This window comes from Vicia villosa, unplaced genomic scaffold, assembly GCF_029867415.1.
Source record: "Vicia villosa cultivar HV-30 ecotype Madison, WI unplaced genomic scaffold, Vvil1.0 ctg.000004F_1_1_1, whole genome shotgun sequence".
In the NCBI taxonomy this organism is placed as follows: Eukaryota; Viridiplantae; Streptophyta; class Magnoliopsida; order Fabales; family Fabaceae; genus Vicia; species Vicia villosa.
This window is the reverse complement of record NW_026704934.1, coordinates 885,794-898,913: the sequence shown is the minus strand read 5'-3', so window position 1 is coordinate 898,913 and position 13,120 is coordinate 885,794. Positions and strand designations below refer to the sequence as shown.

The window sequence follows — 13,120 nt, the reverse complement described above, 5'->3', positions numbered from 1 at the left end:
TTGGTTAATGGATAATTAAGTCAATGGGGTTTTTATTTTAAAATTCAAAATAATATTTAAATCTCTCTTCTCTCTTCATGATTATAAGCAGAGTTTTAAAAATCGGACCGAGTCGGCTGGTCGGACCGGTCAGACCGAGAACCGGAAGGGTCATCGACCTGGTTTGATTGATGGACCAGATATGCTATTGAACCGGTGAGAACCGGCCAAAACCGGTCAAAATCGGAAAAAAAACGGTGAACTGGCGGTTTTAGAAAACCGGTCGTTCAAATGCATATTCTTTTTTTTCCGCACAAAACGACGCCGTTTTCATGATATTTTTTTTATAAAAAATATAATTAAAATATATATAGACTTTATTCAAACCTTATTTGAAACAACTTTTTCCTGTTTGCAATTAGACTTGATTTAAAATTTATTTAAATTTAATTTTATATTATTTTGTTGTGAGTGATGATTATATTTAAAATTTGAATGTAAAAAATAAACATGTGAAATTATGATATTTTAAAATTGTAAAATTTTGTAGGTGTTGTGATATTTTTTAGAGACTAAGTCATCCGGTTCGACCAATTTAATAAATATATAGTATTGCAATAAAGACTGGTTTATTCAACCGAGTTATCCGGTTTAATCCGATGTAGTCATGTGGTTCGACCAGTGACCCAGTGGTTCAAACAATAAACCAGTGATCCAGTACCCTCACCGGTTTGATGACCGGTCCAATTTTTAAAACACTGATTATAAGGACATGACTTTTGAAAATGAGTTGTGACTCTTGAAATAAAATGCCTATGAAAATATACTTTTAGGCAAGCAACACCAACTTTTTCTCATTCCTTCTCATTTATCACAAACACACAAAAATATATTTATCATCAAAGATACACATAAGAAAGACGGAAGAGAGGAGAGAACAATTAGATTCGAGAATTGAGAACCAGACAAAAATTGACGTCTTAGATCCAAATACATTTAATTGTTTTTCATAAAAACTAGAATAATGTAAAAATCATGATATCAAAAATCCTAAATATAAAATTTTCTAATATTGAGATCTATTAAGAAGAGATTCATCATTGTTAATGTTTGTGAAATTTAAATAGTAGATAAAGATCCGTATTATATAATATATTGTTGAGAATTGACAATCCAACAAAAAAAACAAAATTCTCTCTTCGTCTGAAAAAATATTATAAGTGATCAACTTACCATATTTCAATCTCCATCTATATTTGCTCTTCACGTGTATTCCATTTAATTCAGGTTAATCAATCATTCAATACTTGTACAATTGAATAAACCAAATATACTTTTTGGCTTATGTGATTAGTCCAGCAAAGTTTTTGTGACCCAAAATAGGTCTCATTCAGTGTCTCAAGTGGAGTAAAAACCAAAGAAAAATCATTATAATTCTAATTGGATACACAATTTAAGGCATGCTTGTACATATAGAGTTTGTGATTAGACAATGCTACATACAAATTGAGGACAGTTTTGTGTGCCACACTTTAACATGATAAGCGGATATATATGCAAAGTGGAATGTTACATCATTTGTCTTGGTTTATACTAACACACTAATTATGTTTGTGGTGGTGAGTAATGCTATAAAGTTTTCAAGATAAAGATAAGATTATATTATAGAAAATTAACTGTACTTACGACATCATTGAGAATATAAGATAAGTATATAATTATATAATCTATCCTTTAAATTCGAATCCATAATTTATAAAACATAAAGTTCCACTAGTTGCCCAAAAACAACATAGAAAATAAATAGAATTATTAATTGGACTTATTAAATATCTTACAACAAGTCGTCGAATTTACAACAGACCCTGACTTACTGAGTAACGTCATGCGTGTAAGGTATGAGTGTTCCTTCTACTTTGTGATATGCGGTGTCTCATGTTTGATTTATTGTCTTCTTTTTTGTTAACATATTTTGTGCCTCCACAATCTCTACCTCTTAAATTAGTGACATTTTTAACGTGAAATATATCATGAAATCCAATTACACGTTTTGAGTGAGTCTATAGTCTTGGAGACCACGATAGACCCACTAGACTTGAGAAAGATTATGTTAACTCACGTTCAATTGTGTTTATATTCATCTAACTTGCTATAGCTTGAGAAACATTCCACTAACCCTAAACTCGTTTGTCTGTCGATTTTAGCTAACACTTCAATTGTTTTTAGAAGTAAGCAAATGTATCTCTGCATTGAGTTATCGACTAACTTTGATGTGTGAGTTGATGTTGCGTATCCAGTAACTAGTGTGCATGAATAATGGCCATAAATAGAAAAATATTTGTTGTAAACCATGTCTCAACCTACGAACCTTCTAATACCTCCTCCATTCTTGTCAACTTAAATACCTCAAAGGTAATATCAACCCTTATAATTGATTTGCAACCCTCTATCCCTTATTTTCAAAATTCTTGGTCGAGCATCATATATCTTATAGCTCTGTATTCTCTTCTTTTTGATCATATTTTCTTAGAAACTGTGACTTCTTTTTCCCAAAACCAAAGCCTTTGTGGATCTCTTTTCCTTTGAGGGTCTTTTTTCCCTGTGCAAGAGAATCCTTAATCACTTCAAAATAAAGTTCATGTGTTTATTTCAAATTCAAATTTTCCTCATCGTAAGCCTAGGACCTGACCTTACTCGAGTCATCTAACTGTCCCTTTTCTTTTATTAAAGGGAATGGTTTGCCTAACACTTCTAATATCTCAAGCAATGATATATTTTATTAATCCTAATTCTTAACTTTAGCAATGAGCTACAGAGCCTGCTCCATCTTTTCTATAGATAGTTTCCTTTATTTCCTCCTTTTCAAAGTTCTAGTTATGGTGTTTATGTGAGGTGATTTAGACCAGGTTTTTTGTTTAGTACCCACTTCCCTTTAGATATGTTTTTCAGGGACATCACCCTTCTTTGCATTGTAAGCTCCCCATTGTTCTTGATAGTGACTTAAAGTGACATTAAAACCTTCTCCATGATAACCATGGATACCCTCTTTCTTTAGGCATGTTATTCTCCTCTATCATGGGTAACGACAACTTCATGACGGTTAGAATGGATGTCTGAACTTACCCTATAGGTTAGTGTAAGTATCTCTATATGATCCAGAACCTTGCATATCAATGTATTATCTTACTAGACCCTGAGTGAATCGCCTAATCTTGGATGGTTTTCCATTTTTTGAGTTACTAAACATTGAAACTATTGCAGTGGTCATCCTATTAATCACAAATCTTCTATTCATCTGCATGTCTTCCTATATTTGAATCACTTGAATTTAGGCTTCCAAACTTGTTCTACCATTTCCTCATCCATCTTAGACATTTATAAACCTTCAGATAATGAGAAAGACACCATAACAATATTCATGGTTGGGAAAAGAGTTTGTATCACTGACATCTCTTCCTTTCTCTTGTCGATAAACTTAAATCTTCTCTCATTTATAGCCGTATTATTAGAACGGAAATGCAAATACAACTCAGGGTAGAAAGAAACACATAAAAGTTTTGTTCACACAATTCGGTCAAATTACTTACGCTTGCGACTATAGAGAAGTTATAGTTCCCTTTATATATGTCTTGTGAATTGCATATATATTACAGTGCTACAAGTCATATATATATATATATATATATATATATATATATATATATATATATATATATATATATATATATATATATATATATATATATACGAGGTTTTAGTTTATCTAAAACCCTAATCACTAGTTTCCCTCACAAACAATTATCCCTACCCATAATTATCTCAACAATATGAGTTATTCTCTCAACAACCCACAATTATCTCAACAATATGAGTTATACTCTCAACAACCCAGAGTTATCTCAACAACCCTAATTATCTCAACAATATAAGCTATATTCAACAATCTCCACCTTGGGGGGTATCAAACTCTTACAAAGACTTCTTGCACAACAGTTCGTCCTGGAAACTGGGGAGGTACACCTCCTACTTAACACTGAGAAACATGTAATAAGTCCAACCAGTGTGTGACCTTGTCACTAGTGACTGTCTTGGTCAACATATTAGTTGCATTCTCTGAAGTGTGAACCTTGTGAAATAATATTTGTCCGGATGCTAACAACTCCCTGATCTTGTGGAACCTCTCATCAATATGCTTGGTCCTAGCATGATACACCTGATTGTTCGCCAAATAGATAGCACTATGACTATTCCAATGTAATTGAACTCCACCTTGCTCAACACCCAACTCTTTCACTAACTCTATAAACCATAATGCTTCCTTGGTAGTTTCGGCTACTGTCATGTATTCTACATCAGTTGCAGACATAGCTACTATGGATTGAACTGATGATTTCCATCATATAGGCTCCCTGAAAAAGTAAAGTCATATCATGTTGTAGACCTCATATCATCCTGATCAACTACATAGTCAAAATCCACATATCCCATAACTAATGGAACACCCCGCTCTATGTTGAACATGATATCATGATCTGTTGTACCCTTCAAGTACCTTAGGATCCACTTGACTGCTTCCCTTGACTGCTTCCCAATGCTGCTTCTCTAACTTGGAGATGAACTTGCACACTTGACTAACTGCTTGTGCCAAATCCGGTCTAGTGCAAACCATAACATACATCAAACAACCAAATGCACTAGCATAAAGAATCTTAGACATGTCTTCAATCTCTGAGTTTGTCTTAAGACATTGTTCCAAAGAAAATTTAAAATGATTTTCCAATGAAGTACTCACAGACTTTGCTACGCTCATGTCAAATCTGCTCAAAACACTTTCATCATAGCTTTTCTGAGACAACCATAATTTATTAACTCCTCTATCCTGTGAATTTCCATCCCAAAAATCTTTTATCAAACTCATTACCCAACTTGGTCTTCAACTCATTTTCATCATGCAAATGGTTGGTAGCAATCAACATAACAAAAAAATAAAAGAGCCATCATCAAAACTCCTCGCATAAACACAACTTTTTGTTTTATTGAAATAAAGTTTTTGTTTCATTTAAATAAATTTTTTATTTTATTTAAATAAATTTAGTTTTCACATAAGTCTCATTTTTGTCAATTACTTATCATTAAGGAGTGATGTGACTAAAAGAAGTACATATCATTATTAGTTTCTTCAATTAAAAAAATAAATATTGATAGAAGAACTTAAAATGTTAATTATTTGTAACTTAAAAATATATTAAATTTTAAAGGTCAAATGAAACAAAAATTATGATAAAAAATATTAATTTGTCTTTGAAATTTTCAAATTTAAAATATAAATAAATAAAATATGGCAAATTCAAATTACAACAATGCAATCTATAACCAAATGTATCTATTTAAACCACTAACTACGAGTCAAAGTGAAACCGTTTGACATGTGCTCTCATCAATTTCAATTCCAAATATGGCATCAAACACCGCAGCATCAAACTCAATTTCAAATTTGGCATCAAACACAGCCATAAAAATGAATTAAGTGATAATCTAAAAAGTATGTGATAACCATTAAAATAACAATCCATTCAGTAGCAATATATATTTCAAAAAGAAAACATCTATCAAAATCAAGTACTAAGCAATAAACATCAGTACCAGGGAAGTAAAAGTATACTTCGTTACATATTCGTCCGATAAATTTTGAGAGCCGAGATAGCAATAAACTTAATATGGGGCGTCGTTATTCTCTCATATCTGAAACCATGACCGATATAAACTCGAGTAACAAGCAGATTCACCAACCAAAATCATACCAAAACTGCTCATGAGCAACATCACTAAATGTTAAGGAAACATATACAAATGCATCAACCAACATATGCTCTGCCGGCAACAGACTCTTCTATCCCCATTGAGAAAGAGATGCTTTCAACAGGAAAAAGGACTATCTTATATGTCAACGCATCAAATAAATTAAAACTTGAAAGCTCGAATTGTTGCGCTGTTGCATTGACAAAAGAGCAGACTGCAACAATAGAAAACAGAGTTAGTTTTCAGTAAGCAGCTGCAAAAGGTGGTGTTCCGGGAGCAAAATAGCAAATGCAAAAATAAACAAACCTGCCTTTGAGTAAAACTCAGTCATCAAGATAATAATAAGAACCCGCATGCTTTTGCTCTCTGTCCTTGGTTGAATCAAGTTTGTTGATCCTCGGGCGAAAATTAGTTGGGTCTCTTCTAAATGTGATATCAAGATGCTGCAACAGTGATTACATTAGGCAATCATATAAACAAATACCATAACATATATTTTAATTTTCTGCATGCATTATTAAGTAACGGAACTCTTGAAAAATAATGACACTTACGGATAAGAAAAGATTCATCCCAGTGAGAAGTGATTGTGGACAATTTGCCTGACAATCAATTGAAGGTTGACCCTCATAAACAATAACTCTGTCAGCAAGATAAGTTGCCATGATGAAATCATGCTCAACCACAAAAGCTGTCTTCTTTGCATGAAGAATAAACCTTTTGATGACTTTTGCAGCAACAATACGTTGTTCAGAATCAAGATATGCACTTGGCTCATCTATCAGATAAATGTCTGCAGGCTGTTGTGGCATGAAGATGGCAAATTATTAAACAGTTGATGCGCACATTTATAACAATTCATAGATTTCATAAGGATATAATCCTTTAATTTTGTCATCATTCAAAAGTAAATTGCTCGGTCTGAAAGGAAATTATAAAGGAAACACTGAAGCTATTCAAGAAATTAAAAAGGAAATAAAAAACAGAACAGACACTAGAGTAAAGGTGCACAAGCAATCTCGTGCAGTTCTGATGGATGAAACTTAAAATACCTTTCCAAGACAAAGGCATAAGGCAACTCTTTGCAACTCTCCACCAGAAAGATTCACAACTTCTTGGTCCATCAACTGTTCGATAAGTAGGGGTTTCATCACATCTGACATAAATTGGGGATGAGTATATGCATCACGAATTTTTTGATGTAGCAGGTGTCTAACAGTTGATTGGAACTTGGGGCTAATTTTTTGAGGTTTGTATGAAACATTGAACTCGGGCATCTCCACCTCAGATCCACCTTCTATAACATCAGGTTTCAATAAACCAGCCTGAACAAAGGAGAAGGTAAATAGACATGATAAAAATTATGTGGTATTGCAGTTTGATAAAGAAAAAAGGCTAAAAGAATACCAGCATTCGAATGAATGTTGTCTTTCCCGTCCCATTCTCACCAAGCATCACAACAATCTGAGAATCTGTAAATTCTCCTTCAACTACACGAAGCCTGAAATTGCCTTGAGTTTTGGTCATACTTGGGTATTTGTATCGAGCATACGATTGAGCCTCTTCAGCCGTTTCCTGGGGAGTCTCTGCAACCTAGACACAACATAAAGAAAGGTTAATTAGATAAATTTGGTGTTTTGTTTAAAAAAGAAAAAATATAGAACAGAAATTCAGATTAACAAAAATTAAACCCCGTATCTAATTTATTAGAATATTTTCATTTTGAGATGCTGAAAGTCTTATCATAAAATAATATAAAAGGTCAAATAAAAACTACACTGTAGGTTCTTTTATTAAAGTCTAAATAAGTGACTTATATGTTCTTACTCTGTAAGTTCCTATTATTAATGATTCATTAACTTATTGAAAGATAATATAATATCGCCCAATAAGTTCTTATACATGGTTAAAGTTTTTAAAAAAAATATAATGGCACGTGATTAGGGACTTATTTAGAAGAAAAACTAGGAAAGCTTTAAACTATAAAGACCTAAATAAAAATTCCAACAAAATATAGCGACATACAAATATAACTCGATTTAATATAAATGATGCAACGCAGGAAACAATTGCCATACGTTTATATGAATAAAGACCTAAATGAAAACTGTAACAAAATATAAGGACTTGCAAATACAAATTAATCTAATATATATGATGCAACACAAAAGGAAATATTTGCTGTGTTTATTTGAGTAACAAAATTTAACGAATAAATCTCAGTGCTGAAATATTCATTTTTACCACCCCCCCAAATTGGCTTTATATTCTGTAAATGAGAGGTGGGAGATAGATTATATAAATACCTTGAAGGTAAGAGAGTCCTCCCGAAACCTAAGATTTTCTGTTGGAACAAAACCAGACAAGAAGATATTAATTCCTTCTCTGACTGAGAAGGGAAGTGTTACCACTCCATAAGCACCAGGCTTGCCATACAAACAGCAAATAAAGTCTGATAAGTAGTCCAAGACACTAAGATCGTGCTCAACAACAATTACATAGCTGCAAAAAAGACAAATTGCAAATAAAATAAAGATTTATCTTAACCAGAAATCAAGGAGTACAAATAGTGTTGTTGACAATACTTGTAGTCGAAATTACTGAGAGAAAATAAACAAACCTATTAGGCCTTAGCAAAGACCGGACAACTTGTGCAGCTTTCAGTCTCTGTTTCACATCAAGATAACTGGAAGGTTCGTCAAACATGTATATCTCAGCATTTTGGATGGCAACAACTGCAATCGCAAACCTTTGGAGCTCACCCCCTGATAGATCACCAACATTACGATCTATAACTTGATTAAGTTCAAGATCAGCACAGAGTTCTTCTTTCATATCTCTTTCATTCTTTTGGTCTAGAACCTGCCCTACATTCCCTTGCACTGCTTTTGGAATGTGATCAACATACTGAGGCTTGATGATAGCCTGTATAATAATATATATTGAATATTGAAGTAAGCGCATTTAGAAGCCGGAAGGAAAATCTTTTTACAAGTGACGGGCTATCTTATCAAAACAAATTACAAAAACAGCTCAATTTAAATAAATGAACATTCAGAAAACTGTAAGCACAGCAAATGCTAGGCTATCAAGTACGTGGTTGTTATAATGCTTTACATTTACTTCTAGCACAGAATCAGTACTGAAACATGAAATCATATATAAGACCCTCTAGTAAAATTTTATTGTCCCTCTTCAAATTTCACAAGATGAATTAATTATTTTTTATCGCAAAAATGACCCCTAGTTAAATAAAAAGAATTAAAAGACCAACCATTTTGGCAAGAGAATGGCCAGTATTGACAAATTCAATTAATGTAAAAACTAGTTTTCTTAATTCTTGAGTTTTGACCAATATGGTCTAACATACAGGGACAGAGGTAGTAACAAACTACAGGTTTCAAAGATTCCAAACAATGGTTGTATTCACTTTAATATGGTCTTCCGATATGTATAAGTGAAGTACTTTGACGATATCGTTAATAATAAACTTACAGTATCAAAGGTGAACTAGGATTTTTCCCAGGTCTGTAAACATTATCTAAGTTGTAGTTTCTTACCAGTCCCCTATTAGCAGTTACACTTGTACATAGTAATGCAACACTCACAAATCACAGTCAATGCCAACGTGATAAACTGAATTTGTGCACCCCTTCTTAATTACAGAAATTCTCCAGGAAGTTCATAATAATTAAAAAATAGGTTAAAGAATAAAAAGAATACAGAAAAACTAATTTGTAGCAAAAAAATTACAGGTTAGAGAAACATGTAATAACTGTTTCATAAAGTCACCAAGTATAAATCATTATGATATAGAATAAGAACATAGACATCACCTTTAAATCATCCTCTAGAATGCGAGTAAAGTAATTCTGTAATTCAGATCCTCGAAAATAGGTCAAAATTTCCTGCCAATCAGGGGGATTCTACAAACAAAAAGCTAAGTTAAAATGAATGCAATAAAACCACACACATGTCTGTCTGTCCACACTCAAAAAACAAATTTGATTCTTACAGTGAAACGACCCAAGTTTGGCTTCAATTTTCCAGCCAAAACTTTAAGTGCAGTGGACTTCCCAATTCCATTTGTCCCAACCAAACCAAGCACTTGCCCCGGCCTCGGAACCGGCAACCTACAATTACAACCCTTTAAATACAAAACCCAAAGAAAAACATTCCAACACAAACTTGTCAAAAAACAAAAAACACACCTGTGAAGCTTAAAAGTGTTAGGACCATATCTGTGAGTGGTGTCTTTGTCCAAATCCTTAGGCAAATTGATAATTTGAATAGCTTCAAAAGGACATTTCTACACCCATGCATAACAACAAAACAAAACAAACCCATCAATATAAACCCAACACCCTTTATCTATCAAAAAGTAAACAAAGAATCTTCAATACCTTAACACAAATACCGCATCCAATGCACAATTCCTCAGAAATGTAAGCAATCTTCGACTGAGAAGAAACCTCGATACACAATCTACCTGTAATTACACTCAGATCATCGAAATTCAGACACATAACAACAAAAAAGCTGAATCTAAGGTTGAAGTGAAAAAATGGATCTTACCGGTTCTGACGACGGGGCAACTCTTCTTACACTCCTGGCGGCACTTTTTGGGCTTGCATCTGTCGTTGCTAACGATGGCAATACGCGTCAATCGATCTGACATGTTGCCCTACACCACCTTAATCGAGAATTTACGAAGGTGGCGTGAGATTGCGTCGAAGCAGAAGGAGTCGAAGCTGAAGAGAAAGCAAAGTTAGGTTTTTGTTTCAATTTCTTTGAATCGGGTTTGTGGGTCTGATTCTATCTTATTGTATTCTATTGGGCTTGTTAACATTTTTGGTTGTTTTATGAAGGATAGTGTAATAAAAATAAAATACATGTTTTTGACTTTTTTTTTATAATAATACATAAATATCTAACATGTACAAATTAATAAAATATAAGTCATAAATATCTAACCTAATACAAATTAGTAAAATAACAAAAAAATTTGATTATTATATATTAATTTAATATTTAATATAAAAAGATTTAATTAATATAAAATTTAGTAAAGTGTGTATTATTTTTTAGTTAATCAACATAAATATTAATATAAATTTTAAATTTTAAATTATGTGAGCCAAAAAAGATATTTAGGACCATACAAACAAGTCCTAGTGAAAGTGGAAATAATCAGAAATGCATTTTCGATTTATATTGGATGTGCATTTTCGGAATCAATTTAAGCGTAAAATGGGACGAATCTCAAAAACGAATTTTGAATGAATTACATGTGTGGAGGTGTGCACCGCAAATATATTTTTTATTTTCAGAAGCAATTTTATAATTTCGCATAGTGCGTTGGAAAGGCATGAGGTGGAATAAGAAATTCTCTTTTATCATCCTATAGGTTTTTTTAAAGGATAGTGTAGCGGCAGGAAAATCTGAGACCGAAGCCATTGGATTTGACTCGACTCGTTATTTCAGTGAAAGTCGTCACCGCGCTTTATTATTTCCAAAGAAAATGGCAAAAGAGCAAAATAAACCCAAAGAGAAGTTTTTGAAACAAAAACAACAAAAAGAGATCTTAGGTACGGGTGTTGATTATAAGAGGGGAAGGTTTTAAGCACCCCTCATATTTGTGGTACTCCACAGGAACCTTTTTGAAAAAATTTGTGTTTATTGTGTGCAAAAGAAAGGTTTGTTTGATTTTTTAAAATAAGCTCGGCAAGACATTACATCTCGTGCCTACATACCTCATCGGTGTAATGGAGAAGTCAGAGCTAATGTAGTTCCACTTAAAAGGAAATACTTTTAAAAGGAATAAACACTTTATCATCATAGGAGAGAATACTCATCCATTGATCTTGAACATGAGAACAGATGGATCATTTGCGTCACAAATGAAAGAAAGGCTCCAACTTGGATAAAATCGACAAGTATGTCACTAGCTCTCTCGAGTGGAAACGATTTCATCATATCAATCATTATCAAGATCATGGGGTATCGCATCTCACTACAACAATTAATTGTGTCTAACCTTTGAAAGAAATGCCAATAAAGGCAAAAGATATTTTGAAGAAAGATTTTTTAAAAGAGTTTGCAAACATAAGAAGATGTTGGAAAAAGGGAGAAGATTTTGAAAATCTAAGAAGGGTGAAGGAGATGAAGGGACTATCCTAGAGCGTAAAATAAAAGCTAAGGAAAGAACGATCTAACCAAAATAAGAAGCCAACACTTGACATTAAGAGTCAAGGTAGATTTCACATCCTTTGGAATACCAACACTAACACAATACCACTTGGGGATCAAGATGAACTTGATTATCTTTAGCATGACTTGCACCAAGCCTTTGGAATACATCATAAAATTTTGACGAAAATCGGGCAGAGTAACGGCTGTGTGTACAGATGAATTCCTTATCACAATGCCTTGGAATTAACCATCAAGGACTTTCAAGGAAATACCTGCATACACAAACAGAAAACAACCCAATGCCTTGGAGTAAACTCCAAGGACTTTCAGACAGAATAACAGTATAACAAGGTCCAGAGGTGCTAAGGCCAAAAGGTCAAGATCTCCACAATGCTCGGGATAGTAACCAATAGTCCATATATCCTTAAGTGTTTTTTATGATTTTTTAGCTGTTTATTAGTGTTTTGACACAAAAATAGAGTATGGTCCAAATGGACAAAAGGAAAATGGCGGAAACATAAACAATACGTCCAAATGGATAAAGGGAAAATAGCGGAAATATAAACAATACGTCCAAATGGACAAAGGGAAAATAGCGGAAACATAAACAATACGTCCAAATGGACAAAGGGAAAATAGCGGAAACATAAACAATACGTCCAAATGGACAAAGGGAAAATAGCAGAAACATAAACATGATGAATGATAAAATAAAGCATAAAGCGAGAAATATAAAGAGCAATATAATAAAATGCGGAAATTAAAGTTAATTGTTAGCAAGATGAAGATCGATGGTGAGTGAATGATGATTTCGGATTTAAATTCGATGAAAGTTTATCAGAAGCTTGATAAAATCATAGCGACTACACAATAAACTTCCATAAGTCTTAAATCAACCGCATACAATATCTGCCATAATTGATCTTTTTCGATTCGGGACTATGAATGTTGCGCTATGTTAAGCAGATCACCAAGTAACTTATGTAGAAGTTACCCAACAACGAGGCCAGTCAACAATTTTTGTGCTAATGCATGCAAGAAAAACGATATGTAGATCGTTCTCCGAAAGCAATACCGCACGAAAAGAAAATAGGTAGCGGTCTCATCTTCATCAAGAATCCAAAAGAATTTAAATGATATTGAAGACTTT

At 33.2% G+C, this 13,120-nt stretch overlaps 1 protein-coding gene across 2 annotated transcripts; it reads right to left on the bottom strand.

Moving 5' to 3' along the window:
• Positions 1-5,405: 5,405 nt before the first annotated feature.
• Positions 5,406-10,599, bottom strand: LOC131621417 (ABC transporter E family member 2). Of its 2 annotated transcripts, none has more exons than XM_058892460.1 (12): positions 10,354-10,599; positions 10,182-10,267; positions 9,990-10,087; positions 9,794-9,911; positions 9,615-9,704; positions 8,399-8,703; positions 8,085-8,280; positions 7,186-7,371; positions 6,831-7,103; positions 6,333-6,578; positions 6,085-6,221; positions 5,406-5,992 (listed from the first exon to the last, which is right to left on the bottom strand). In XM_058892460.1, exons 1-11 carry the CDS (start codon positions 10,454-10,456, stop codon positions 6,102-6,104), a joined length of 1,821 nt encoding a protein of 606 aa, XP_058748443.1. In that variant the 5' UTR covers positions 10,457-10,599; the 3' UTR covers positions 5,406-5,992; positions 6,085-6,101. The 2 variants fall into 2 exon arrangements, with proteins under 2 accessions (XP_058748443.1, XP_058748444.1); XM_058892461.1 differs by having other exon boundaries at positions 5,407-5,992; positions 6,089-6,221.
• Between the last annotated feature and the right edge of the window lie 2,521 nt (positions 10,600-13,120).